General features: G+C 43.4%; 1 protein-coding gene and 1 long non-coding RNA gene across 15 annotated transcripts in view; one reads left to right on the top strand and one right to left on the bottom strand.

Annotated features, from left to right (window-relative positions):
• Window positions 1–1,194: 1,194 nt before the first annotated feature.
• On the top strand, window positions 1,195–24,095 carry LOC121057943. Its single transcript, XR_005814029.1, has 3 exons — window positions 1,195–2,504; window positions 21,767–21,973; window positions 23,668–24,095. It is a non-coding gene; the product is annotated as an uncharacterized LOC121057943 (long non-coding RNA).
• The window catches only part of SPECC1 (sperm antigen with calponin homology and coiled-coil domains 1), a 97,284-nt gene continuing 79,630 nt past the window's right edge, over window positions 7,921–25,574 (bottom strand). For all 14 annotated transcript variants that reach the window (XM_040532730.1, XM_040532731.1, XM_040532724.1 and 11 more), the window contains 3 exons: window positions 15,112–15,228; window positions 13,774–13,833; window positions 7,921–12,975 (listed from right to left, as the gene is read on the bottom strand). In XM_040532730.1, coding sequence (XP_040388664.1) covers window positions 12,886–12,975; window positions 13,774–13,833; window positions 15,112–15,228 — 267 coding nt within the window. In that variant the 3' untranslated portion in view covers window positions 7,921–12,885. The remainder of the gene's footprint in view (window positions 12,976–13,773; window positions 13,834–15,111; window positions 15,229–25,574) is intronic.

The raw sequence follows: 25,574 nt of genomic DNA, 5'->3' as shown, positions 1-25,574 counted from the left end.
AGGCAGTGCGCTTCCTGCAGCCCTCTGTGATCTTTTGTGTGAGGCCTCTCTGCCTCTGCGCAGGCTCGGGCTTCGCTGGGACTTCCCCAGCCAGCTCTGCCTTGACACCTTCGGTTCTCTTGGCTCAGCCACAAAAAAGCAGTGAGAGCCCCCTCCTACCCCCGGCACACACCAAGCCAGGGCCCAGTCAGCCCTCGGGACCAGGCTGCAGCTGCCACGAGATGCTCCTGAGCCACTAAGGGCCGAGATGCTGTCGCTGGTCCTGCAGCCGGTTCTCTCTTCCTGCAGACCTTGCCACCTTCAGCACAATTCCCCCGGCATGTCTCTCCCCAGCAGGCCCTTCCATTTCTAACCTCTTTTCATTGCTCATCTCCTTGGCGAGGGCTGTCGGCTGCAGGATGGACGAGCGATGGCAGGGCTTTGCAGGGTGGGTGTGAGGAGCTGGCCCAAGAACCTGCTCCTGTGCGTCTGTGGCTGCCTCTGCCAGGACAGCAGACCTCAGCCCCAACGCGCTAAATAGGAGCCACTGGCCTGGCAGAGCTAGCACAGCCTGGGGAACTGAACCCCATTACTGCTCAAGTCCTCACTAGCACTTCTGAGCTGTTTTGCAGGACAGGACAGAGCTTGTCCTGAACCTGACTCCGCGAAAGGGTTCCCAAGACACAACACAACCTGCAAACCATGCAGCAGGTACAAAAGCCCTCTTCAAAGCGGTGCTTGTGATGACGGTCTGAACTGCACGCTGTCTGCACAAGCCGGGCGAAGGGAGCACGATTTTTGAGGCCAATTTGGTAGGCAGGCAGGTGAAAGAAGTACCCAGCGCTGCCGGAATATTCATCGCCTGCATCCCATGCTGGCTGAGCATTAGCATGTCAAAGATTGCAGACAGCTCTGGAGTAAACAACTGTGGAGGTGAGTGGTGCAAGGTAGGGTTTGCGGCTGCATTGCTGGAGGCGTTTTTCTGGAAGAGCCAGGGAAAGGAAAGCAGAGAGTGAAATTCCAGAGAAAACTGTTTCCATACTGGAGACTTCACTAAGTCCGAAAAATGCCTGGAAAACAAAGCAGAAAAATTATGGTAAGATCGTAAACTGCAGATCAACAAACGTGGATTTTCCTAGTCCTGGGGTCACTGCCAGACAATAAATGTTTAGTGCCTAAACCAGCTGCAAGAACTCATCTTGTAACAATGCAGGTGTGTGAATTCTTTATACATTGTGGGTTATATCTTACACCTTTCATTAGAAAATAAAAAACCACCGCAGGACCAAAAAAAAACACACTATAAACAGCAGTGAAATTAAAAAGGAAGGCTTTTGGCTGAATGGAGGGCAAGGCAATGAGGATAGCATTTTGAAGACATTTTTAATGCGTCTCTGATTTTATTTACTAACCACCCTCTATGATGAAAAGCAAAGTACCTCTTCCAGCAGTATCTTTACAGGAGAGCTGCAGCTGCAGCCAGACTGCACGAAGCCACGCGGTGCTCAGCCCTGCCCGGGTCTCGGTGAGCGCAGGGGCCGGCTGCGTCAGCTCTGCTGGTGGAGCAGGTAGAGCCGATTTCCCCAGAGAAATCAATAGGAAGTGGCGGTGTGTTTCCAGGCCAACACCAGGAGTGGAAAGCCCGGGGTGAAGCCAGACGGGCAGCGATGCTGCTTGCAAGCCAAACACCCTGCGATTGCTTCATTCACAGCTAGAGCGGCTTCCTGGGCAGAACCTTCACAACTTAATGCCCCTAAGAAAACAGGCTTGCTAAACGTCTGCTCCACAAGTGTGACTCAGAAGTTCACTCCCCATCAACGCTTCTCAGCAGCAATAAGGAGAAGTGATTCTGTGCCGTGCCAGATCCTGACAGGGCAGAGAAATGCGGTTATGCCATCCTGCTTTACGCAAAAATGCAATGCTTTGAGTTCCAAATCATAGTATCATTAAGAGCAAGGAGACTTGAACTGGTTGCAATGCAACTATTCTGAGTGCAGAAATTTCTCTGTGCAAGATGGAGCCAAGAAATGTAAATATCTGTTATTACTGCTATTATGATTATCTCCAACTTTCAGAGGAGAGCTATAGCACACAGAGAAAGCCGTGGTGTCCTAGGTCCCAGCTGGAGCTTGGGGCATCTTTGCCCCTAATTCCTAGCCTCATTTCGCAGGCAGACCTGTGCAGGCCACTAAGGGGTTAAAGGGCAGCTGAGCTCTAACAAAAGCTGCAGAATACACCCAAAAAACCAGGTCAGGTGCTGCAGAGGAAGGTGCCAGCCTTCCTGCCCCACTGTCTCCAAACTCAGCTTTCGGCAAACACTGAATTTGCACTCCAAGGCTGTTTGAACCCAAGTGTCATTATTACAGACCCTGTTGAACTTCTCCATCACAAAGAGAAAAGAATGCTCTGGAACCTGCCTGGTGCCCTGCCCCAGGACAGTGACACACCAAACACCAGCTTCTTTCACGGACCAGCATCCAGAAACCTCACTGCCTATCGGCTCGATCCAGTTTTGTCCATTCTCTGTAAGTACTGGCAGAAGTGCTATGTAAACCTGCTGCTGACCGCTTTTAAAGCCCAAGGACCTACTCGGTGGGGTTTCCATCCCTGCCACTTTTTCAGACCCTCCCTGGCTTAGCTGCCAGGAGTCTTAATCCCAAATGAAGGGGAGAACCTGGACCGCACCGACTGATGGCGTGTTATTTATTAGTGATATTATGAGTCCCTTTGCAAGCTTCAGGCTGAACTCTTCCTGCCCAGAATGGCTCTCCAGGGCCTTGGCAGCACAACTGCTCTCAAGGGCCGAGCTCTGCTATGATAGCGCTGTGCTGTTCAGGCACGTCGGGTTGTGTGAGCCAAATCCCAGTAGCTGCCTTACAAATAAGCAACAGATTATGCTCATGGCTTTCACTGTAATGCCCTCCAGGGCAGAAGGGCATATGTGGAGTCTGGATTTTTGTGGGTTCTTGCAAAGAGCAGGGCTGGGCAGCATTGTCCCCGCAGAACCACCTCCCTGGGGGATGATTTCTGCCGGATCTTGCTACCTGCAGGTCACGCTAGCAATGGTCACATTGCAATCGTGGTGGTATTACCGTAGGTTCCTCTGTGCTGGGCTGTTCGCTGTGGTTTTCATTTTGGCAAGGAAAACAACAGGCATTTTATGTATAACTGAAAAACAGAACTGCTTGAAATATACTGAAATATACATACCTGAAAAGGCCAAGCAGAGCGATGTCTGCTGGTGGTCGCCTGGCTCCCCAGGAGGCTGACCCCGCTGGGAGCATGGCCGGTGTGCCCCGCAGGACCACCAACCCCAGCAGTTGTTGCCTTCTGTGATCAGAGTGCGGGAGCAGCTTACGCTCTGACAGAAAGGATGAGCTGTCTGAGAAGATAAAAGCTACAGCACATCAAGGTGGAACAAGGGTTTGGGTTGCTAATATGCTTTTTTTTTTTTTAAAGTCAGGAGAAGTGGCAATACGGAGCTTTACACTGAAGGTGTACAGCTGTCTGTGCAGAGCAGGTTAGGAAAAGCACTTGCTCCCATTTTAATTCTCTAATCTTGTTACTTTCTCTTTAACCTGCTTAAACTCACGATGTGCGGGTAAGGATAAAACCTTGGTCATTGCTATGTACTTAAGAAGGGACGGAAGTTCATATTCTAGAAATGTGGATAATGTTTACCCACATTGGCATTTTACAACTTTCGTTTTCCTCCTGCTGTGCTCAATAAAAGACACTGCTTGTCCCCACGGTGTGACTGCCATCGTTTCTGGGTGACATTTACTTCAGGGTCCTGCTACCCACGGTTTGTGCCAGTTGTTTTTCAGCATCAAATAATGCAAAGCTGTACCTATGAGACTGGAGCCACCTGGTTCCGACCCTTGAAGACCACCAGCGCCCCATATGGAAGACTTCTCATGCTATTTGTATTGCTTATGTTTCTCTCACCTATTTATGGCTTGGATCTCTCAAGCAAATGGATAACCAGGACAACTTCTCAGCTAGGGCTCACCTGCTCTGCCTTCCTGCCCAAGCATCTCTACATCTATTGCAGCCTAAAAAGAGGGCAGATACCGAGTAATTATTCTATATCCACACCAAGAAGATGCAGTGTGCCACTTAACCTGACTCTAGGAGCTGGTCACTATAGGGGCCAGGAAGGAACTGCTTCCTGTGTACTGCAGCTCACTTCTCATTTCCTTTCTCCCCACCTACACGTTCCTTACAAAGCCAAAGAGAAAGCATGGCCGTTCTGAATTGCAGCACTGCTGAAACTTCTGGTTCTCCTAGAAAATTTGTGGTGACAGGCTCTGGACAGCAAGGTGTCTCTGAAGATTTTGAGGCCCAGTGTCTGAGGGAAACGGAATGGTTACTCAAAGTGAGCACACAGGATGGTTCAGAAATTGTACCAGAACCACGGGCTGAGGTCCTGTCCATTTCGCTAGCAGCAGCCTGGGAATTTAGGGTAAAATTCGCATTATTAATGTCTAAGGGAGACATGAAAGCACTGGCTCAGAGGTGTGGGAGACTGAAAAATACGCCAATAAGCTTTTCCTGAAACCAAGATTTTCCTTTTCATCACATCTCATGGCACCGCAAATGGGTTCACAAAGGTTCAGACCCTGTTTGTGAGTAGCACACCTGCCTCAGTTCCCATGGGAGGTCTCTGAGCAGTTGGGGAACGCAAACCAAGGCTCCCAGCACTCACAGCGGGCTTTAAACTTCAGGCTACACCGAGTGCGCTATCTTCAGCTTCAGATATAGATCAGGTCACAGTATTTCGCTTTCATCTGCCTGTGCCAGGGGCTGCAGCTGGATATGAAGCTCAGTCTGCTGGAAGCCAGGCTTGGAGCAGGTCTGTGTTTGCAGGGAGGTGCAGGTTCACGGCACCGTGGTGACACAAACAAACCCAGACTGCTCCATCTCACATAGACGAATACGCACCAGTCAGGAAGGGAATTTTTCCTTCCACCCCAGTCTCAGCTCTCTAAGCACTAGGAGACACTTGGCAGCGAAACCAAACTTAGCAGCAGAGCAGTCCTAAATCTTGTCAGCTCACCCCATCTACAACCAGCCACAAACAATCCTGGGAAAACATTGGCCTGAACTCTCGTTTTCAGTCTCTTGCTGAACCACTTGCAAACATAGCAGCATGGATTACTCACTGACATTCTCCACAGAGAACCCGGCTTTTTCCAACAAATAAATCAAAGCAACTGGAGAACATTGTGAAAAGAGCTGAGGCAGCAGAGCATCTAACAGCTTACTTCCGTGACAGAAGTACCAAGTCTGGCAGTAAAGAGAGCAGGGCTTCAGCATCAATTGCTCCTATGCAGGATCTATTTGCTGAAAGATAACAAGGGAATTTGCAGACATTAATATCTGCAAATAATACGCAGCTGGATATAGTAAATTCTGACAAAAATAAGAACTGTCTTACATCCTCATCTTATATCCTCCCCAGCTGTAGATCCTGGACTGTTGATTTTTGCTGGATTCCCAGCGTATGCTTACCTGGCAAAGGCCCTGGCACCAGTTTACTTGACCTGCTGAAGTCAAGTGGCAGGGTGTTGTCTCCATTTTAACGTAAATATTATTTGTGTGTGATTGTTTGGTTTAAGCTTTGAGATGTAAACTGTAATTGCATGATTTTGTGTTTTGTAGCAATTCCAGTTCAAGTATGTAATAAGGTGACGGATTTTTAAAAAGCCAACAAACAGAGATAGCTTGTTTGATCCCTTGCTTAGAAACAAAGCAAACATGAACTAAGGTATCTGCAATAACATATATCTTGCTACCATTGGTATCTCCAAAGTGTACAAAGAATGGATTAACTCTGACAAGAAGTTACCAGGAGGTTTGTATTTCTTTATAGAAAGAGAATGGAATTGAGGCTCATTACATGGTTGCATTTTTTGCTCACCAGTGTGTAATGTAGAAAGGATTTCTGCCTTTCCACATCCCAGGACTTAAATCCACGCCCATCAAAAAATTATTGGCTAATAGACATGAAGGATAATATCCTACCAGCACATTTAATAGTTTGACTTACGAAACAAACAAAATGACGAAACAAACAAAACAAAAAAAATGACCCTAAACCCCTCGCTTATTGCAATTACTGCAACATGCAGACAGAAATTGCTAACTTTACATAAGATGGAAAAGGGGAAGTGAGCCACACAGAGCTTTGAATGCCACCCTGTACCCAGGTCACCCAGCCCATGAATGCGAATGTTCAGAGTCCTGTTCTTTACACATTAAGCACAATACGAGCCTGCATTCCTGGTGATGGGGAGATTTCCAGACAGCAAGATGGGGCTGGTTCTGAGAACTCCTTTGCAAAAGACGACTGAGGTGCGAAGATTGGGTCTGGTGCTTTCTAAGTGAACTACAGCAAGTCTTCAAAATCAAGCGTAGTGGCAGCTTGAGACAAACTAGGAACGCTAGCTTGCCATTTCGTGTGGTCATACTGTGTCCCGGAGGTAAAGCTGTCCAAAGTAAAACAAATCAAAACAACATTGCTTTCCCTGTGACATTGCCACAAGGACAGACCAGGCCAGCATTAAAAATTCAGGGCTGAAACATGATATTTAGGTGGGGAAAGGCAAAGTAGTTTGGATTATGTAAATGAAAACTTTTTTCCACAAGGTTTCATCTACACAGCTGGACACAAATGTACCTGAGAGGCTGGAAGAGATTTAAATGCCCAACCGTATCTTTTATTTTCTCATTTTCTTTGCTAATTCAACAATTTCCTTTTTCTAATATTGTCACTACCACCGTGAGATAAAAAGCAGCTTCTGTGAGAAGTATGCTGGAATTTGAATGCACTGGACCTAGCTTTATCTGTTTCCCAAGTGAATTACATACATTCTGAGGCACTTCTTCAGACATGTTTGTAACAAACCAGATCCCAGCGTCTCTGAAAGCTCATAGATTGGATATGGGCTGCAACGCAGCATCCATGGGGCTGAACTCCTCAGCAATAAGGCAGAACTCCACAGCCCTCTTTGTCTGTGCAGCGTGGAAAAAGGAATTTTATCCAGGGAGACAGTCTAGAACTCAGGAAGCCCTCCTTTACTTCATGGTGAAGGTTTACAATAAACGTCACCATGAGCATCATTGCTAGGCATTCTGGTTCTGACAGAAAATCATTATTTTTGCCCTTTTTTCCCATAACTCAGCCCTACCTGAAGTTCCAAAACAAGCTTCCTTTTCCCTCCCTGTGCCACTAGCCAGATGGTGATGGTTGATCTGCAAGATGTGGCTTCCTTTCGAAAGATCAGCAACTGCTAAGTCGTCTCTGTTGTGGGAAAAAGAATAGCGACAGGTCTGGTCACTGGCATGACAGTAGGATTCATCTCACATTTGTATCATTTGTTTCACAGACCAGCAGAGGAATGCGTCTTTCCAGCACTATGCACATACTTAGCCTCACCTCTAACATCCTGTCACTACCTACCAGGTGGAGGGTTTTTTGCAAGCTCTCATTTTGCCTCCTAACTTACTGGTGACATACATTTATACTTATTCCAGTCACGAGTCCTTGTTTCCACTCTGACTACTTCTTTCTTAATCCTCTAGTCATTTAAGAGCTCCTACTGCAGAAACATGCTGGCGTCTCGTGTATCCTTCCTTGCCTTTGCAGCAGGATGGTTTCCTACTGTGTCGTCAATATGGTTTGTTTCAGAAACTGACACTCCTTTATCCCCAAGACAATCTTCTGAAAGGCATCCAAATGCATCTGTTACTTAAAAAAAATGGAAATTGATGTATTTATGAAAAGAAGATTCTGACAAAATTTTCTCTGCTACCAGTGTAGGAGAAACAATGAACCACGAGGACCTTTTAAAACCTCTCCTGGGAGTCCTGCTTCCCAGCAGTCTGCAGAAGAATCAGCTTTGCATGTAGATATTTGAACCATTACGGCAAACATCAGAAACAGAAAAAGATTTATTAGAAATATTACACAGATTTTTGCATCATACATTTTAATAATGTTAATCTTTAAATATTAGCATGTCCAAATTTGGCAATGCCTAGTATATACATTCTAATGTGCTCTTTGTATAAATTAGATTACGATGTAACATCTGTATCCAACAGAGAAAGCTAAAAGAACTTGACAGTTTAGAGATGGTTATCCTATATGACAAACTGGAGCCTGGACCAATAATCAATAAAAACATTGTGTCCAGCCCTGCCCAACGGAACTTGGCACACGTGCAAGTTAAAAATGTAGAGACCGTCAGTTGTGAAAAATGTTAACCCTGGTTAAGTTATAAGCTTGATTCTACACCACATTGGTGGGTGAGTCTAAATGGCACTGGAGTTGATAAAAAACATCTAGTCTAGCATAGTAGAAGTTATTGCTGGGTTTAAAAATATGTCTTAATGCTCAGTGCCCTGAGTCTTTTTAGGCAAAAGCCCTCTTCTGACAGGAAAATGCATAATCTCATCCCATACAGACTCTGCATCTGATCAGATACCCAAGGCACAGCTTTGCAAACAGCTGGCCCCGTCAGATACTTCCTGCTGGAAGACCTGGTACCGTAAGCAGAGAAAGATGAGGGAGGTACAAACAACCTACAACTGGATGAGCCAACGCTCTCATTTTCATTGCCAAGGAAGTGAGACAGAAAAATCAGCAAAGCCAAAAGCAAGATTTTGAAGAGCTCCAGGTCAGGAATCACACCGGGCAGATGCAATCATTCTGCCAGCGTGCACCTATTTGGTTTGGACAGAAAACTTGCACATACTGTTTGCACATATAAAACAAGAACAATCACACAGAAAACCTGAAAAAAAATAATAATTATGAAAACCTGCCAAAACTCAAGGAAGAGAATGTGCTTCACGGAGAAGAAACTGGAGAATCTGCATAAGTCAAAAATCAGTCTGCTTCGTACGGCTGCCTTGCTGCAGCACAGGAAAAACAGGGAAGTCTTTGGCTCCTGTGCATTTTCTTGAATATCACAGGCACAGGAGGGCAAACCTGGTAGAGGCAGCAAGCTGTGTGCTCTCTTCCCTCCTCATCTTCCAAGCTCCATCCCAGGCTGCACTCTTAGGAGAAACGCCACTCAAGATGACAATCAGCAAGGACTCTCAAGCTGAAAACCTACAGACATCCGCATCCTTTGCTGTCCACAAAGGCGCAGGCATACATTTCCCATATGTGCCCCCTCTCCTCACATACTGGACTTTCACTCCATTCAGTTTCACTGCGTACTTTCAGGAACAGCTCATCAGCCTTTCTAGAAAACCTTCTCAGAGAGCTGACTCTGGGCTCGCTTCTCAACTCCCCTGTACCTTCCCAAGCCATGAAATACTTCGCACCTTCTATGAACCACCAGAAATTCTGGGAGTCAGATCATACACTTTTCATACTTCTAATTTCCTTCCCTCTCTAGCAGCTCTAGTACAACAGCTACACGATGCAATACCCCTCCCTGGAACTTCACCGAAATCCTCATCTTAAACATTCTTCTCACGTGCTCAACCCAAACCATCTCCATGGTTTCTTGCAGTCTGATGGACTACCCAAGCACACACACACACAGCTGTGTGCAGGTGCGTTTTAGAGTTAGGGTATATTTAGGGAACACATGGTGAAGAGATTTAATCAGCCTGCATCACGGAAAGATCCATTACTCCTAAGAGGCAAAGCCAGGCAAGCTGTCAGTAATACCACACATCATACTATCCATGTCATATCATCACATATTCCAATCTAGCACATTTTCAGAGGATTCTTAAAACTTCTATGAAGATTATTCCTATACACTGTAGCTTATCTTAATTAACAAGCTCTTTAATATCAAAGTCAGCTAGAACTTTCATTTTGCAGTTCCAATTGGAGATGTCTAACAAGAGCCTGCAGATGCTTGGTATTTTCTGAAAACCAGGCTGGTTTGCAGCATCTTGTACAGGACAAATTCTTATTCAAATTTTTAGGCAGCAACAAAAAACAACACTTACTTCTGAAAATCTGGGTCTAGAAACGTAACTGTGCAAGATTCAAAGGGAAGGAGAAATATGCAATATAGTAACAGGTAAATGAACAAATAAACACAGTCCTTCATCTCAAAAATAACCTGGAAGAGCATCTCAATCTCAAATCATCAGCATTTCACAGTGAGATGCTTTGCAGTTTTGAACACTGGAAAGTAACACTGAGCAACTGGTAAAACAGAGTATCTTTGTTCCTGCTGACAGAGGACAACTTGTTCTAACTCCCAGGCAAGTAAGATTATTTTTAAGAATATACCATTACAATTGGGTAGAATTAGTGTTTGGACTATTTGGGGGTATGAGAAAAGCTGCAAAGAGACGACAGGAACAGTGCTTTGCAAAATTGATTTAAAAAATCAAAAGCTGCTAGATCAAGTGGTGGAATGGTTTGTAAAGCTAAAATCAGTCTCAGAGAAACAGATGAGAATAGATGTCAGAGCAGTGCTCGAAGCAAACGCAACTGACATATTAGATAAGGTATGTACACAGTGTACATCTGGACAGGCATCAGGAACACAGGCATTTCCAGCAACAAAGGGTTAAGGTTATATTTCTTTTTTAGATCATGTGGAGCCCTCTGACTTTGAAATGTTTTCCAGACTCTGGGAATGAAAACAGTTTTTCTCATCTCTCCAAGTGTCCAATCCAAAGCCCACTGAGGAATATGGAATTTTCTGTGTTGACTTCACCACGCTTTGAACTAGAGCCCGTTGGAGAGTTAGGATCTCTGCCAACGGATACCTCAAGGGAAAAGAGCCTGCTGCATCCACAAGGCGAAGGAGCTGTGCAGTGTGGCTCCCTTCCTAAATGAACTCTGCTTAGCAACTATTTTTCTCTTCCCTCTTATCACATAATGGGAAACTTATACTTGAGAACACTTAGAGCAACACATCCTACGTTCTCTAGGGATGCCAGAGTGTACACCAAAAATTACTGAGGACTTAATTTAATCTAGAAAGCACTCTCTTGCAAGGAAATAACTCTAGCCAGCATTTACAACTGCTTTCTCAAAGTATAGGATGACACCAAAGAGTCCAAGAGCACTGTAAGTGCGTGCCACTTTTTATCACATGGACTCTCAAAAGATTGGAATCAGACCTTCCTGGGGTGGTGGATTAGAATAAATGTCAGACTCAGGAACAAGTGATGCTTTTCTCCTTCTGTGAAACAGGCATACGTTGTATTGCTCCAGCTTCCTTCCTGTTCAAGGCACTCACTGACCTTGGCTGCTGTCATCTATCCCCTAGTTCTCTGTTTTGCTGTGAGAAAACCAAAGTTTGAAATAGGTTGTTTACTAATTAAATGGTATAGAAAAAAAACCAAACAATATCCCCCCACCAAAGTACTATGGGGAAGCCAGAGGCTGAGATCAGCCACCTGCAAAGCCCCAGAAAACCTGAAACAACAAGCTTCCTCTGCGAAATCACCTGTTTCTATTTCATGAGCTTTCTGTTCAGGTGCTAAGAGCAGTAAGCACATGCTATTATTTTCTTCTTCAAGATACCTAGCTGCCTATGATTAACTTCCACGATGCATTCGGTCAGGGTCCCAGGGTTAAACAACCTAACTAAACAACTCCTTTCTTCTACCAGCATAATCTAAAGCAGCTAGGCAGCCTTCTATAAGATCCTGTACACCATCCTCTCAAAGACCTGCTCCTAGAACAAATTAAGCAGCCTGCTCGATCCTGCTCCCACTGGAGACAAACAGAACATTTAACTTCATGGGGTGAAATAAGAGAAATGGTCTAATGTAAATTAAACAGTATCTTTCAGACATTTTACTAACAGTATTATTGAGCTGAAAAGCCATTCTCTGGCGCCTTGGAGATTTCTGTGATGCAGAGAGGGGAACACAGTACTACATGGCAGCTTGCAGAGTGAAGCTTCAGCTGTCATTGTTACCAATACAGTACTGTGTTCCTTTACAGCGTAACCCCACTTCTAAGCATTTAAGAGTTTAACACAGGAGAGAAGTTACTCCACAAAATATGAACTACTGAGATGTCACTGTATTGCTCAGAGAGGCACCACCTGATTACTGGCACCTTGTAGAACTAAAGCTAGTAACTTACATTTGCAATATTCCTATGGTAAGTGTCTGTACAGCCAGCTGGGTAATAAGGCTCTGGCTTCCTTTAACAGTGAAGCTATAGTAATGAAACTGCAGTAATAATGCTATTTTTCTCTGAGATTACTTCAGTTTGATCTGAAATGGAGTCCCAGCACCTAACTTGTTCTTCTAGAGTTCTCTCGCTAACTGGTAGTTGAACACAGCGTGGTTCCCAAGTTACAAATGACTGTGGTATTATCCTGCTGGATAAGCTACGGCAAGCAACCTAGCAGACTTACTCGGTCGGATGTGTGAGAATAACTCCGGTTAAGGTTTTACACACACAGGTTTGTCACAATGTCTTATAAAATATATGGAGGAAAAAAAAAACTTATTTGGGATGAGTTAAACATGTTTTGGCAAGAAGAGCAGTTTTGTGAGCTTTTGTATTAACTTCCCAGCTTTCCTTGAGTGCCAGCATAGTCCACATTGACTTAAAACTTCATTTCGTGGCAGGTCTCCTGTTGGTAGAGCCTGGTTTGAGGCAAACATTGTTTAGCACAAGGAATCTTCTTCAGAAATAACCCAGGCCTCTTTGAAAACATCTTGCAATTTTCATGTGAGAATAAAATCGCAGATGAATTTGGTTTGTATAGATGGACAATGGTTATTTATTTGGTTGTAGTCCCAGATGTAATCAAAATTATGAAAAAGCTTTCTTTCAAACTAAGAGCTTAGGTTGGTTGTGGAAGAGGAGCAAGGGGATTTTTAAAGTGATCGAGTGCATCTGTGGCATTCTTTGTTCTCTTCCCCACTTCTGTCCACCTCTTGCTCTGTGTCTCAGGTCTCAAAGTACTTGTAAATCTGGGCGACGTACTGCATCACACTCTGCCAGTCTGGCCGGTCTGTGTACATCATCTCACTGAGTTCCTGTATAGGACAAATTGTCAAGATTTAGTCAGGCACCACCACAGGGAACATCACTTGGTCCTCTGAGCAGCTGTGGTTATTGAACACCGTTACTTCCATACCAGAGCATCTTAAAGCCACATACAATATAGAGGCCCATGGGAGAAATCTACTGGCCTACTGCAACTGTAAAACTCATGCCAAAGAACAAACACTAGTTAAACGGCCATATGTAGTGTACATCCTGAAAAGACCTCTTCCATCTGTAATCAAAGATTAATTCTCTACGTAATTTCATTTTATTTAAATTACTGCTTCTTTGCATGTCTTTGGTTCTGTAATTTAGCTCATGAACCCCGTAATATTTCCTCCTTCATATTAATCTTATATTTCTTGCCATCATATTGTCGATTTTAGCAAATGCTTTTTAAACAGTTTAACAAGAAAATTATCCTTCTGTTTCTTAAAACACTAAAACAAAAGGAAAAAAAATGATCTAACAGGCAGATATAGGGCTCTGCCCATGAAAATAGGAGTCATCTTCTAGAATAAGCTTCCGAGGGGAAGACATAATCGATACTGTCATTTCAATACCAGATGATCTCCAGAAGTTACTTCAAATTATATCAGTTTTATGATTCTACAGATTTAGTCTGCTGGAAGTTCTCAGAACAGTGTGAACTTTCAGAGATGATGGTGCAGCCTTCCCTAGGACCACATGAACATTTCAGTGCAAGTTGACTGACTGGCCACATGACGACAAAGGTTTTGGAATGGTGCAGGCAGCAATTCCTCCGTTGTTTAACATACGTTACTCACCAGGCTGGGTTTGATGCCTACACTTTCAGCAGCTTGAAATGCTAACAGCAGATTCCTCTTCTGTAAAAATAAAGCAAAGGTTCAAAAAGATTATCAAAGTATGATTCCTGAATCCTATCTTGCATCTGGCTAATCAAGGAGTTTAAATGAGCAGGTATATTTCAAAACTGAAAAACATTAGATTCGATATTTTCACATAGACAAACAGCTAGATCTAGGTCCCAGGTTAAGAAAAGCTAGGAACATGAGGTGCAAAAAATCTCCTTTCCAACTAAAGCTCAGGGTTCTAAGTGTGTTTTGTCAAAGTTTGCAAAGACTTTTCAGAGTGGTTTCCTTAAGAAGCTGCCAAACTCAAACAATTTTTCTGTGACTATGGTATTCCCCCACTTTTTTTTTTTTGTATTAGTGAGGTATACTTACAAAGAACCCCGTTGTCTTTGAACAGCTCATCTACTTTTGCCTAAGCTACAGTCCTGCTTTTCACAAATAGGTTCTTGTGAAACTAAATAAACAGGGCAAAAACCCACGACCACTCTGAGCTTTATTACGAGTGAGAGGTGCTAACTAACATATGAGGCATTCCTATACATAGCATAACCACACACAGCATAATTGATATTGTAATAGATACTAGCTGTCTGAAGTAAATCCAGTAAATAGTTTTCGCCTGTTTGTGAGGGTCTTCGTAACCTACCTGGAATGTACTGACATGGTTTGACTGCTGTCCAAGTAGTTCAATAAATGACCTGTCTACCTAGTGATCCAGCACTTGAATTTGTGCTGCCTAACTCAAAGAGAAACGCAAGGCAGATCTAGAAATCATAACAAAATGAAACTGATGAAGTTTGATTGGTAAGCCCTTGATTGTCATACATTGAAACTGAAACCTGACTGAAGAACCTGCAGCATCAATATAGACAGTGAGCCAAGTCTTCCACTACTTTTCTGCCTGTGGTATTTGTTAAAGAGGAAATGAAGCCACCCCTAGAAAGCCGTGTTCTTAGGACAGCAGGAGCAGCAGGAAATGTCTGCTGCAGCCTTTCAAAAGGGATGCTGTCTTCATATTAATATGCAGCAGTCACTAGACTCAGACTCTTTATTCATTAGTCCCTGAATTTCTCCCTAGAAGCTCACTGTTGGTTTCCTTCCCTTTTAATCCAGTCTGCTTGCTGAGTTCTTATAAGGCACTTGCCTCTTACTGTTATTTCCACCTTTTTATTCTGAATGAATCAATACCAAGATCTTGCAGCACTGCATCTTTACCACATGCCCATCAAAACAGATAACGTTCACTGTGAATTCTGCAGATTGTTTAGGGACAGGTACAACAAAACTTACTTTATCCTGGCTGTTGAGCTCCTGGTAAGGAATATGTGCAGGCAAATACGTGTGCAGCAGAGCACAGAAGGCAAGCCCATCACTCCAGCTGCTGCTGAAGTTGGTAATATCAATATTCTGAAAGAGGAAAAACAAACCAGTCCTGAATAGTGCTACATGAAGAAAAAAAAAGGCAAAAAACAGTTTTTATGCAATCATGGAATGAAAACTCAGGAGTATTAAAGGAACATGGGTTTACATTTTCCATTCTCCCCTTCTTTTTCATGGCAAGTAAAAAGACACCAAGTAGTATGGAAAGTTTCAAAATCCTGGACAAGGGTTTATTAAGACATTAAATGTTTTTCACACTAGGCCCCAAATGGGGAGATGCTCTCCAATGCTTTCTAGATGGTGAGAAACACCATGTGCAGCACATGCTGCAGCTGCAGTTTTCCCTTGCTAGCAAGACAAAGGATTTTATCTGCTCCCTTTCAATCACAGCACAGCATAAATATGATTCCTCCAGCACTTAGAACAAAGTAATTGATACTTAAAAATGGTATTTCCTAATCAATTCCATGCTGCCTTGTCTTAGCATGTCTGTGGGATGGACTTGCAGAACAATGTGGTAGTGTAATCTGTTTCAAGCACCATCCAGACACGGTCCTGAGCAACTTGCTTGAGCACATGGGTAGGTCCAGATGACCTCCAGAGGTCCTTTCCAACTTTAACCATTCTGTGATTCTGTGTATTTGACCAGTGTTACCTTTCTGATATTACACAGCAGATTATGTGCTGTAACGAGAATGTGTAATCGATGTTTATGACCTGATCCAGCCCCTTATCAAAAGCCAAATTGAACCGGTAAAAACCTAGTACTCAAGACCTAAATAATGCACTTATTTGTATGATAGGGAGGCTTAAACTTGGCAACACCAACAGCTGAATGGGCAGCTTTCCAAGAGCTGGGCATACGTGCCCAATCTGCACAGTCACTTGCATGAATGCATGTTTGCATTCTCCTATTCTCCTATCAATGCAGCAGTTTTCATCTGCACATCACAGAGAACTTAGCAAAAGGCAGATAAAGAACGGGAAGTTTGAGATACAGAATTTAATCATCTACCCAAATTGACAAGATAAGCCCTAAATAGTTGAAGAGAGAACAGAAGTTTCCTGATGCTCACTCTCCATAGCCAATGACAAAAAAGAGGTGGCAGTGTTTCTGGTAAAACCCTTACAGAACAGAATCAAACAGAAACCTTTAAGCATTACCTACACACATTTCCCAATGACAACAATTCTGAGTTTGCTGTGGAAGCAAAGATTTAGTGGGCATGGATGTATTAATGAACACTCTGCTGAAACCCCAGAGTGAAGCCAGAAAAATCCGACTAGTCAGGAGCAACACTTCCACCTCTGCCAGCTCCAAGAGAAGTGCAGTGAAGAGAAAACATTTTGGAAGAAATAATCTAATATGGTTGCAAGTTTAAATGGTCAAAACCATCTTCCCTTGTCGCCAGATGGTGGGATTCTTCTTTGCTAGTCACATAACTCACTGCAAGTGTGCATGCAGGTGTACAGAGAAAACCCAGTTTTCCTACTCAAGACAACCGAAGGATTTTAAAATTATTTACTGGCGAGAGTGAAGTTCAGAACATGATATGGTCAGCAGGCGGATTAGAGTGATTACAGGAACAGAAAGGGATGTTTTAAAGTCAGCCAATCTAAAAAGACCACTTTAAAATACAAAGATCATGGGGATACAGACTGCAGCCAGGGCTCTCCACAGGGATGCTCTGTGAGGCAGAGCTGTGGTTCGGCATGCACTTGGGGCCCAGCTCTGGTTCTGTGAAAGAGAGGTGACCCTTCTAACTTCCCTGTACACACGGACGTAGCCATGCCAGCATGCTCAGGAATCCTGGTGGCTAAGCTTTGGTGCTCTAGTTTCAAATACCAGCTAAAAACAAAACACCAGACTAAGGGATAGTGGCTGGAAACACAGCTCCAAAGATTTGCTGCAGAGCACAGACGGCTCCAGGACACGACAGTACCGCACCGTCCCTCACGTTGTGGCAGGCATGGAGCCACCCTCACACCACTTGTTAGCTGTACCTTCAGGGTGCTGCGTTTCAGCTCTCACTCTGCCACTTAACCTTCTTTATTTAGCTATTTTTCAGTTTCTTTCAACATTCCCCAAAAGCTTTTGCTGCATCTCACACCAAATCTCATGCAGGCACACTAAAAGCCAGGCAGGAAGTATTTCAGCACATGCTCTTCACTTATGCCTCATTGACTGGTTGTCCAATGTGGACTTTGTCCAGCCAGACAGGATTTCAGATTAGTAATAAACGTCTACAATAAAATAGGACTCAAACTGAAAGAGTACAGAATATTTCGGGGTAAAATATTCTGGCTGTAATAATTTGACAAATGTAACAAGCTTAGAAAGCAGGCCACGAGCAGGGGTCATTGCTGCGCTGCGCTAGCACCACGCTGTATTTTAGGCTATAAACATCTGTCAGTGGAGATAAAAGTACTTGAATACCATCACAAGAAAAAACTTTTTTACTCTGAAAACTGTCTTGGCCTGAGCCATAAATTTGCACCAGGAAGCCAAGCTTCAGATAAAAAAAGTGACTTACTGTTTATCAATCTTCAGCTAGTGAGAAAGGATTGACAGCCTCATTACCGAAGTGTTGAATTTACTGAGGGCAATAAATTTTAACAGCAAATAGCCTATCAGCAAATGCCAATATTCTGATTTTATATCGTATAATAAAAATGAAAATGGAGGGGTTTTAACTCGCTCTGCCAAAGGCCACAGAGGCAGGAACAAACAAAGCCTTAGTTAAGCAGCACGACTAAATAAAAAGATGTCAGGTTTGTGTGGGAACGTTATATCCCATCCTCATTTCTGTGATGCTATTATGAGACACAGCATACGAAACTGCTCCATCCTACAGTACTTCACCAGCCCAGTGCCAGCTTGATAATTTTACACATCTTTGTGGTCTTAACTATACCTAAAATGCTTCTCCTCTTCCCATGTAACAATACCTAGAGAAGTGCTAAAATCAGCAGTAAAATGAGAACGAGGTCCAAAAATCCTCACGTCTCCAACAGCATTGTCCAGCCAGTTATCTTCAGTAATTCTTGGATCCCTGTCTTACAAACAAGCGAGAGTACAAAGATCGGGTTCTGCTGACAACATTTAAACCACAGATTAAATCTACAGCAAAGTGGCATGCCATCAACACCAGGGAAAACGAACACAAATCTGAATTTTTGTCCTAAATGAAAACCCAAAATAAATGTAAATGCAGAGTCAAAATGAGTATCTGAAGGTTCAGCTCAGCTGTTCAGTTAATAATACAACAACATACACTTAGGCATAACCAAAAGCACCTAGTTACCATTCTCACATCCAAAAAGCATCAGTGAGTTGTGTTTTTCCCCCTGTACAAATGCATTTCCATTTCATACATGCCCCTCTGGCATTCCACCTTTAATTCTGTGTTAACTCCCTTTCATTTTGGGATATAAGGACGTGGCAAATGAAAAGTGATCTTCAGTGTTTGCCTACACTGAAGCTTTATTTGCAATACTTCCCCACCATGCCACACCGAGAGCCATTAACTCAAACGAGAGGCACTCTGATTTCTCAGAAGATCACTGGCTCCACTGAAGCCATAAAAAAAGGGAAAACAATTTAGGGAATGAACACCTTGGAAACTATTCACTGCTTTTGATTATTTTGGCAGCGGAACCCATCCCAGCGTTTCTGCCGCACCTCTCTACTCCTCAGCACGCAACCCATGGATATGCCGGAGCTATTTGTGTACGTGGTGGTTGTTAATGCACACTTCCAAATTGCAGGATGGAGAGCCTGGTGATTTCCTTCTCTCTCAGTGTGAAACCCTACAGCAGAAATCCTACCCCAAGCTCTGAAAAAAATGCACGTGGCTTCTTATGGCAGACCTAAAAGTTAAACCATGTAGGATGGCACACTTTAGGAAGAAGATGCACCATCACAGCATGCACAGAATGAATGTAGGAAGAAACAAGAAAATGGAACGGGTGCTGCAGATTGAGTTATAGTGCTCAGAAGTCAGGATGAAAAATCTGCCACCTTACGGTCACAGAATATCCGGTGTCACTAGTGTCCCAATCCTTAGCATGCCATCAGTGGCTTCACACTGCTAAAGGCATTTACACCAGAGATCAACTCCTGACCCATGGGCCAAGGGTGCTGAGCAGCTCAGGTCTGCACCGCTCAGGGTTACCAGCATCCTCTGGAGCAGACACGCCATATCCATATAGCGCAGCACCTGACCTGGGTCTTCTGCAGTGCTCCTAAGAAAGTCATTTTTTGGGTGTTGAAAACCTGGGAGGAATATGAAAGTCTCACTGCAGGCCACAAGAGGTTTGGTTTTCATAGAAAGATGACATAAGAATCTTTGCGTGCCCTGTGGAGTTACGTGGAAAGATTTGAGAGTACAAAGTTTCAGCTGTCTGAAAGTACTGGAGTACTCAGTATGGTTCATTTCTATGCATATTAAAGTATCTGACATTAAGCAAAGTTAAAAAAAATAATAATCCATGTTATTTAGAGAGTAAATACATTACCTATAACATTAGTGACAGGCCAAGTCTAAAAGGACACTGAACACCTGCAAGCCATTAACCTCAGCCCCCTGCCCCAGGAACAGGACCTTTGCTTGCAGATAACAGCGCTGAGAGCACCGCGGTGAAGGCCCACAGGGAAATCCGTGTGATCTGTTCTCACTAAAAACAACTTCTTGTTTATCCGAGGAAAAAACAACCACCCCATTAGATTTCACTAGATCTTTGACTCCAAGCCTTCAGCACAAAGCAACAATGACATCACGGGCTCTTCATTAAAACACCGACCCCAGATATTCCCGCTCGGCAGACGTTCCTGCGCCTGCAGCAGTGGATCTCTGAGTTGTAATTTTCCTTGTAAGACCCAGAATTATAAATTATAGACGTGAGTCAGCTCGAAGCCAGGCTGGAAGGATCTCTGTGGAAGAAAGCCTGCAGTAACTACACCCTTAGCATCATTCTCCCCCTCCCTCCCCAGCACACAGCGTGCCTCTCGGAGTCACTGCTACAGGGCAGCACGCTGGGAACACGCTGGAGTGGCTCATTGTTGAGTTTCAGCCCATAGAGAATAGGAACTTTAACAGCAAAGAGAGAACTAGTTAAAATAAATATACAGAATAATAGAATAAGCAGAATATACAGAATAAGGAAAACCAAAGGGAATTGCCTTGTTTTTAAGAGCAGCTCCCCCTTAACCAGCTCAGCTTCTTTTTTAAGCTTTAAGACCCACATGTTCTCACAGAGCAGAAGCCTTACAGTTCAGCGATTTTTAGTGGTTATATTTAGACACAGGTGTCTGGACAGGAACCTCTTTCATGAGCTACATCTCTGCAAAGCTGAACTTTCTAGCGTAAAATCTGATCGAGGTACCTTGAAAGGCAACTCCCCAGGAGTACCTCCACCCATCCATCTTCAACAATAGCTGCAATAAACTGCTAATCTCATTTGGATTCATCACAACCTAATTGGTGGGGGACGTGTTGGTGGGCTACAGCCAGAGAGGTTCTAGCAGAGGAAGCATGTAAACTGCGAGCTCTGGTTGGGCAAGTTGTAAAACCTTCCTAGGAAGAAATACAAGAGAAGAAGGGCTCCTGATAACACGACCTAACCTGAGCAAACAAAACGCTCCAGTTCATCTGAAATGCTCTGCTGAAGATATGAAACATTTAGGCAATCTACTGGAAATGTGGGTGAATTAGAAGTGTGGTTGGGTCCAGTTAACATGGATGAAAGGCATGAATGCCTAAAATTAAAGACTGCCTGGATTCTTGTGTAATTACAGGGTGCACCCAGATGACTTGGACAACTGCACTCAGCTATTTTCAATGGGTAGCGGCAAGTCTAAAGCGATTTGCATATCACATTTAGTCAATCCAGGAAACTTTCTGAATTCCCTTACAAACCTTTTTCTCTGAAATGGCAGACAAAATAAACTAATGTCTCTTGATTTAAAAAATAAATAAATAAATCCAGCATAATTTGTGGAACAGCAATACTGTTTATTGTATAGAGATTAAGTGGCTAGCCAAGATTGGGAAGGAAGCCAAACGACCTTTTATCCTCCAGGCTGTATTAATATCCCCAGTTCAAATGGTTTAGGCAGCTGCAGTCTCCATAACGATTGTTTTTAACCTCTCTTTGAAACTTTGTGCTTCTATCCCCACCATCCATATTTCTAACACTTCTACCGGACAGTGCCATGCATCTTATTGATTATACATGGATGAAACAACCTAGCTCCAGATAACATAAAATGCCATGTGAAAATGCTGTTAAATTGCATAATCACAGCACAATGAAATAAGGAAGTGGAGTCAGCTCTTTAAAGGTTATCCCATCTAGTACCTTCCTTTTTATAAAGAAACCCCATTTCCTGCCACATTCCTAGGTACTCTTCATTCCTTTCTTCACCGCTGGTTGTTGCTGGGTGTTGCTTCAGCTTTACTGCTTATCATTTGCTTTAGCAAGTGTGAATTAATGACCCTTTTTAGCATAGCCAAGGCTAAGATGAAACTGAGTTCGTGACATTTCTTTTTTTTTTTTTTGGCAGAAGCATCGCTTGACTAGAACAGTCACAGGGAGCAGGGACATTTAAAGAGGACATTTAACAAGCTTATTGTCGTGCACTCCACACAGAGTTTTCAGCTCCCAACTATTTCAGTTTCTCAAAGCCAGAGTTCTGGGAAGATATCGGAAAGTCAGGTGTGTCCCATGTTCTTCATTACCTTTCCTCGTTTGGTCAGACTGGCAAGAACAGGTAACATGATGCTCTCTAAAGCTCTGCACTCAAAACAACCTAATCTGACATGAGTTGTCTTAGAAACATCATTCAGAGTAGACTGTAAAGCGTATTATAAAATAATCCGCATGCTCTTCAAGCTCAGCTCTTCCTTCCTGAGGTACTGAGGAGGTCCATGACCTCTACAAGGCACCTTGGTTCCGTCATTTTGATTACAAGAGATGTGGTGCTGCTATAACTAAAATTGTCGTAAGAATAAAAAAAGGAAGTGGTACCAAACGGGAGATATTTATGGTAATATGTGATAATGTAATTATGTGACCTCCCATTTCCTTTGCTTGCAAGGCAAAATAGAGTTGCTACTGACATGGAAATCATCACTGTAACTATACATACAAGTAACCGCCTTAATAAGCCAAACAGCATCTGTTCATGGCCAGCAGGTCTGTTGCTCCCAGCACTGTGTGGACGGGTAAATATTCCACCATACTTTGTCCACATTCTTTTTTTTTGATTGGAATATATATAAAGACCAACTTTTAAAAACGAAAACAAATTCTGATAAACCAGGGAAAAGCTTGAGAGACGGTGCTGGCACGGTGCTCACAACACACACAATGCATGTGAACTTTTCCTAGCAAACAGCACAAGCTCTTTTGAATACTAATTACCCTATGAAAACATTCTCATTACTAAAAGTCACCTACTTCAAAGATCTCTCTAGCAGCTAGTAAAGTAGTAGGTTTTTGTACATATTTCTCATTTTGGACCTTAATAACTTTGCACCTCAGCTTCTGAGGAGTGGGGCAGAGGGAAAGAGAGGCTAATGCTGAGCTCACAGCGAGCTAGCTTTTTACTATACAAACATACAGGACCAAATGAGAGCTGGCATAAGCAAAACCTATTTTATAAACATCTCTGGGCCATTTCAGGGGTGAAGCAATGGTTACAAGAGATACATATCAAGTGTGGGTGGTACTTTTGTAACTGACACTACCGTCCCACTCAGTGAGTTGGACAAAATGTGTTCGTTATGTCTGGAGAGGCAGAGGTGGGTGCCACAGCGAGGCCAGGAACTAGCTGGTGCTCCTCATGTCACAATCCCACCAAATCATTGATGACTTCTTATTTTTGCAAGAGGGAAGATGCAGCAGCACAGCTCCAAGGACCACACAGATATTCTGGGGGAGAACGGAGGGAGCAGAGGGAGGTACTAGCTCCCCTCTGTGTCCAAGACAGCAGCTTAGCTACTTCCTGCCTGGAGCCCTGGCACAGAATCACTAATGACCACAGCGACGGCTCCCACAGTTATTTCTAATTATCTGCGGGTATAGCTCAGAGCTTAGCCACGTCCTGGAATTCCTGGGAAGAGGGGTAAGCTGCAGAGGAAGGCAGGCTCACGGCAAAGGATGGGGACAACTGAGGGAGAGGTCTCAACGGTAAAGAATACTCACGGAAGAGGCAGCAGGGCTCAGCGCTCTCCCAGTTAAATTCATAGTTTGGAACTGTTCCAGCTGGTGGGCAATCAATTCAGTGTTTTCCCTGATTGTCATTGCATCCAGGCAACACGAGGAAAGCGTCTTGGACTTTGGGATGGATAGAATGTAAATGCTATTTTTAAAATTACCCAGCAGGATAGAAAGTTACGCATGAGAGAGCTGCATGGGCATTTAATTTACCCCTCCAATCAAAAGACTTGTATTTGTTTACAGGATAAAGCCCCTTGTGTGAAAAAGGTAGAATTTGCCTCAAGTTAGTTGGCTACACTGAAGAAGCACATTTATGAATTGGCATCTCTGTGAAGGAGACCTGCACATTAGTAATTAAACTGATTACTCCCAACATGCCATGATTTAGCTGCTACATTTATTTTCCAGACCCAACCCTGGCTTCAGCTGGGACATAGAGAAACTGCGTGTACCCACTGGACTGTAAGAGTTTTTATTTAGAAGAAGAAAAAAAATGATTCTGGAAAAGAATTGGGAATATCTTGAAATTTCAAACTTGTATTTTCAGTAATTAAAATTCTCAGTACTACCCTTTTATCAAGGTATCTTTCCAAATCTTACTGAAACTCATCATCATCCACTGAGATAAGATGATCTATATTTAACAGCCAAGGAAATCAATGCAATGGCATTATGCAAAACAGCCAAGGTCACAGAGGTGGTCCAAAAGAGACTTGAGAGCAAAATTCCTGATCACCCTAATGTCAATTTTTATTTAAACACAGGGTAGCCCCTCCTATCTCAATGGCTTTTACCAAGACTCCCTCTGATCACTGCATAGATAGGAAAAGTCTCTTTGAAGTGAACTACAATGTTTCCTGCAAAAATCAGAGAAACTCAAAGAGACTGAAATTTTACCCAGTTCTCAGAAATACACCAAATACAAAAATAACTTCCTGGTAAAACCCCATTGCACATATGTTCCACTTCTAAATGTCAAAATGCTTTAAGCAATGTGGGTGCAATGCTATTTACAAGCGTACGCACACTCTCCTACCAGAGCAGATATGCTGGTCTACGGTACTTTAGAAAATGTCACCGTCCACCAGAGAAGAATTTTGAAGCGTTAATGGCATTTGTAAATATTAAGACAGGCAGCTTCTTTCTGTTTACTCAGCAGGCTCTGGCCATTAGCTTCTGATCTCCAGCACACAGGTTGGTGTGGCAGAACGGAAATCTTCCCACTCCTCCCCAGAAGAAGATGACTCCTCCATGAATGCTGTTCAGAATGTGTAGATGGCTGCCGTTTACACCTGGAGGGGTTTTGTTCAGCGTTTTTCTTCAGCCATATCACACAAATTGGGAGTTATTTGTTTTACTGCTGATCATTAGTAGAGAAGATGATAGCACAGCGGGAACCCAGCCTTTCCAGAGCACACAAACAGTGTGTAACAGCAGATGGATTTACCTCCTGTCTCCGTTGCAGAGAAAGACCTGGCTTGGAAAGGTGGCCAGATAATTTCCACGTCCACTCCTCTGTGTTACTGCTGAATTATGGAATGCCACAGCTTACCGAGTTCTCATGACTAGTCAAATACTTGGATAGAAAGGTGGTAATGCTGCTATGAGAGAGAGAGGCTGATACAATTTGGGAACACACTGAAGCAGTTCTATGCTGCTTGTTGACACAAACACAAAAAGTAAGGTAGAAAAGGGTAAGAGAATCACTACTGTATCCACAGGCACATCTTTTGATTAAACAACTGGGTTCCTTCTGATCTCTTTAGGACAGCGCACAGCTGTACCAGGATTCTCAAGGCTTTAAAACTAAGCCCCATTATGTTAGTGTCAATGGAAACATCTGATTTGATTGTTTCACAAGCCAAGTCCCAGGAATTACATTCTGCCTAGGTTCAGAGGTTGAGAGGGTTGATTCTGGTTTTTGTTCCATTTGGTTCTTTGATTCTTTACTAGCACTGCCAGGCTGAGCACCAAACCTGAGGACAGCAGTAGCATTTGCAATAGTATCTGTTCCCTTTCTATGGTCCAAGACAATGCAAAGCTAAAGTGAGGCAAAGTGCTCAGTCTAGGCTTAAAAAAAAGATTGAGACAGCAGTTGCTTAAGAAGATAGTCAGCTACGCACCCTAATGACGTACGAAGAAACGATGGA

This window comes from Cygnus olor, chromosome 20, assembly GCF_009769625.2.
Source record: "Cygnus olor isolate bCygOlo1 chromosome 20, bCygOlo1.pri.v2, whole genome shotgun sequence".
Lineage (NCBI taxonomy): Eukaryota > Metazoa > Chordata > Aves > Anseriformes > Anatidae > Cygnus > Cygnus olor.
Note: the sequence above shows the minus strand (reverse complement) of the source record. Positions and strands in the feature narration are given on the sequence as shown.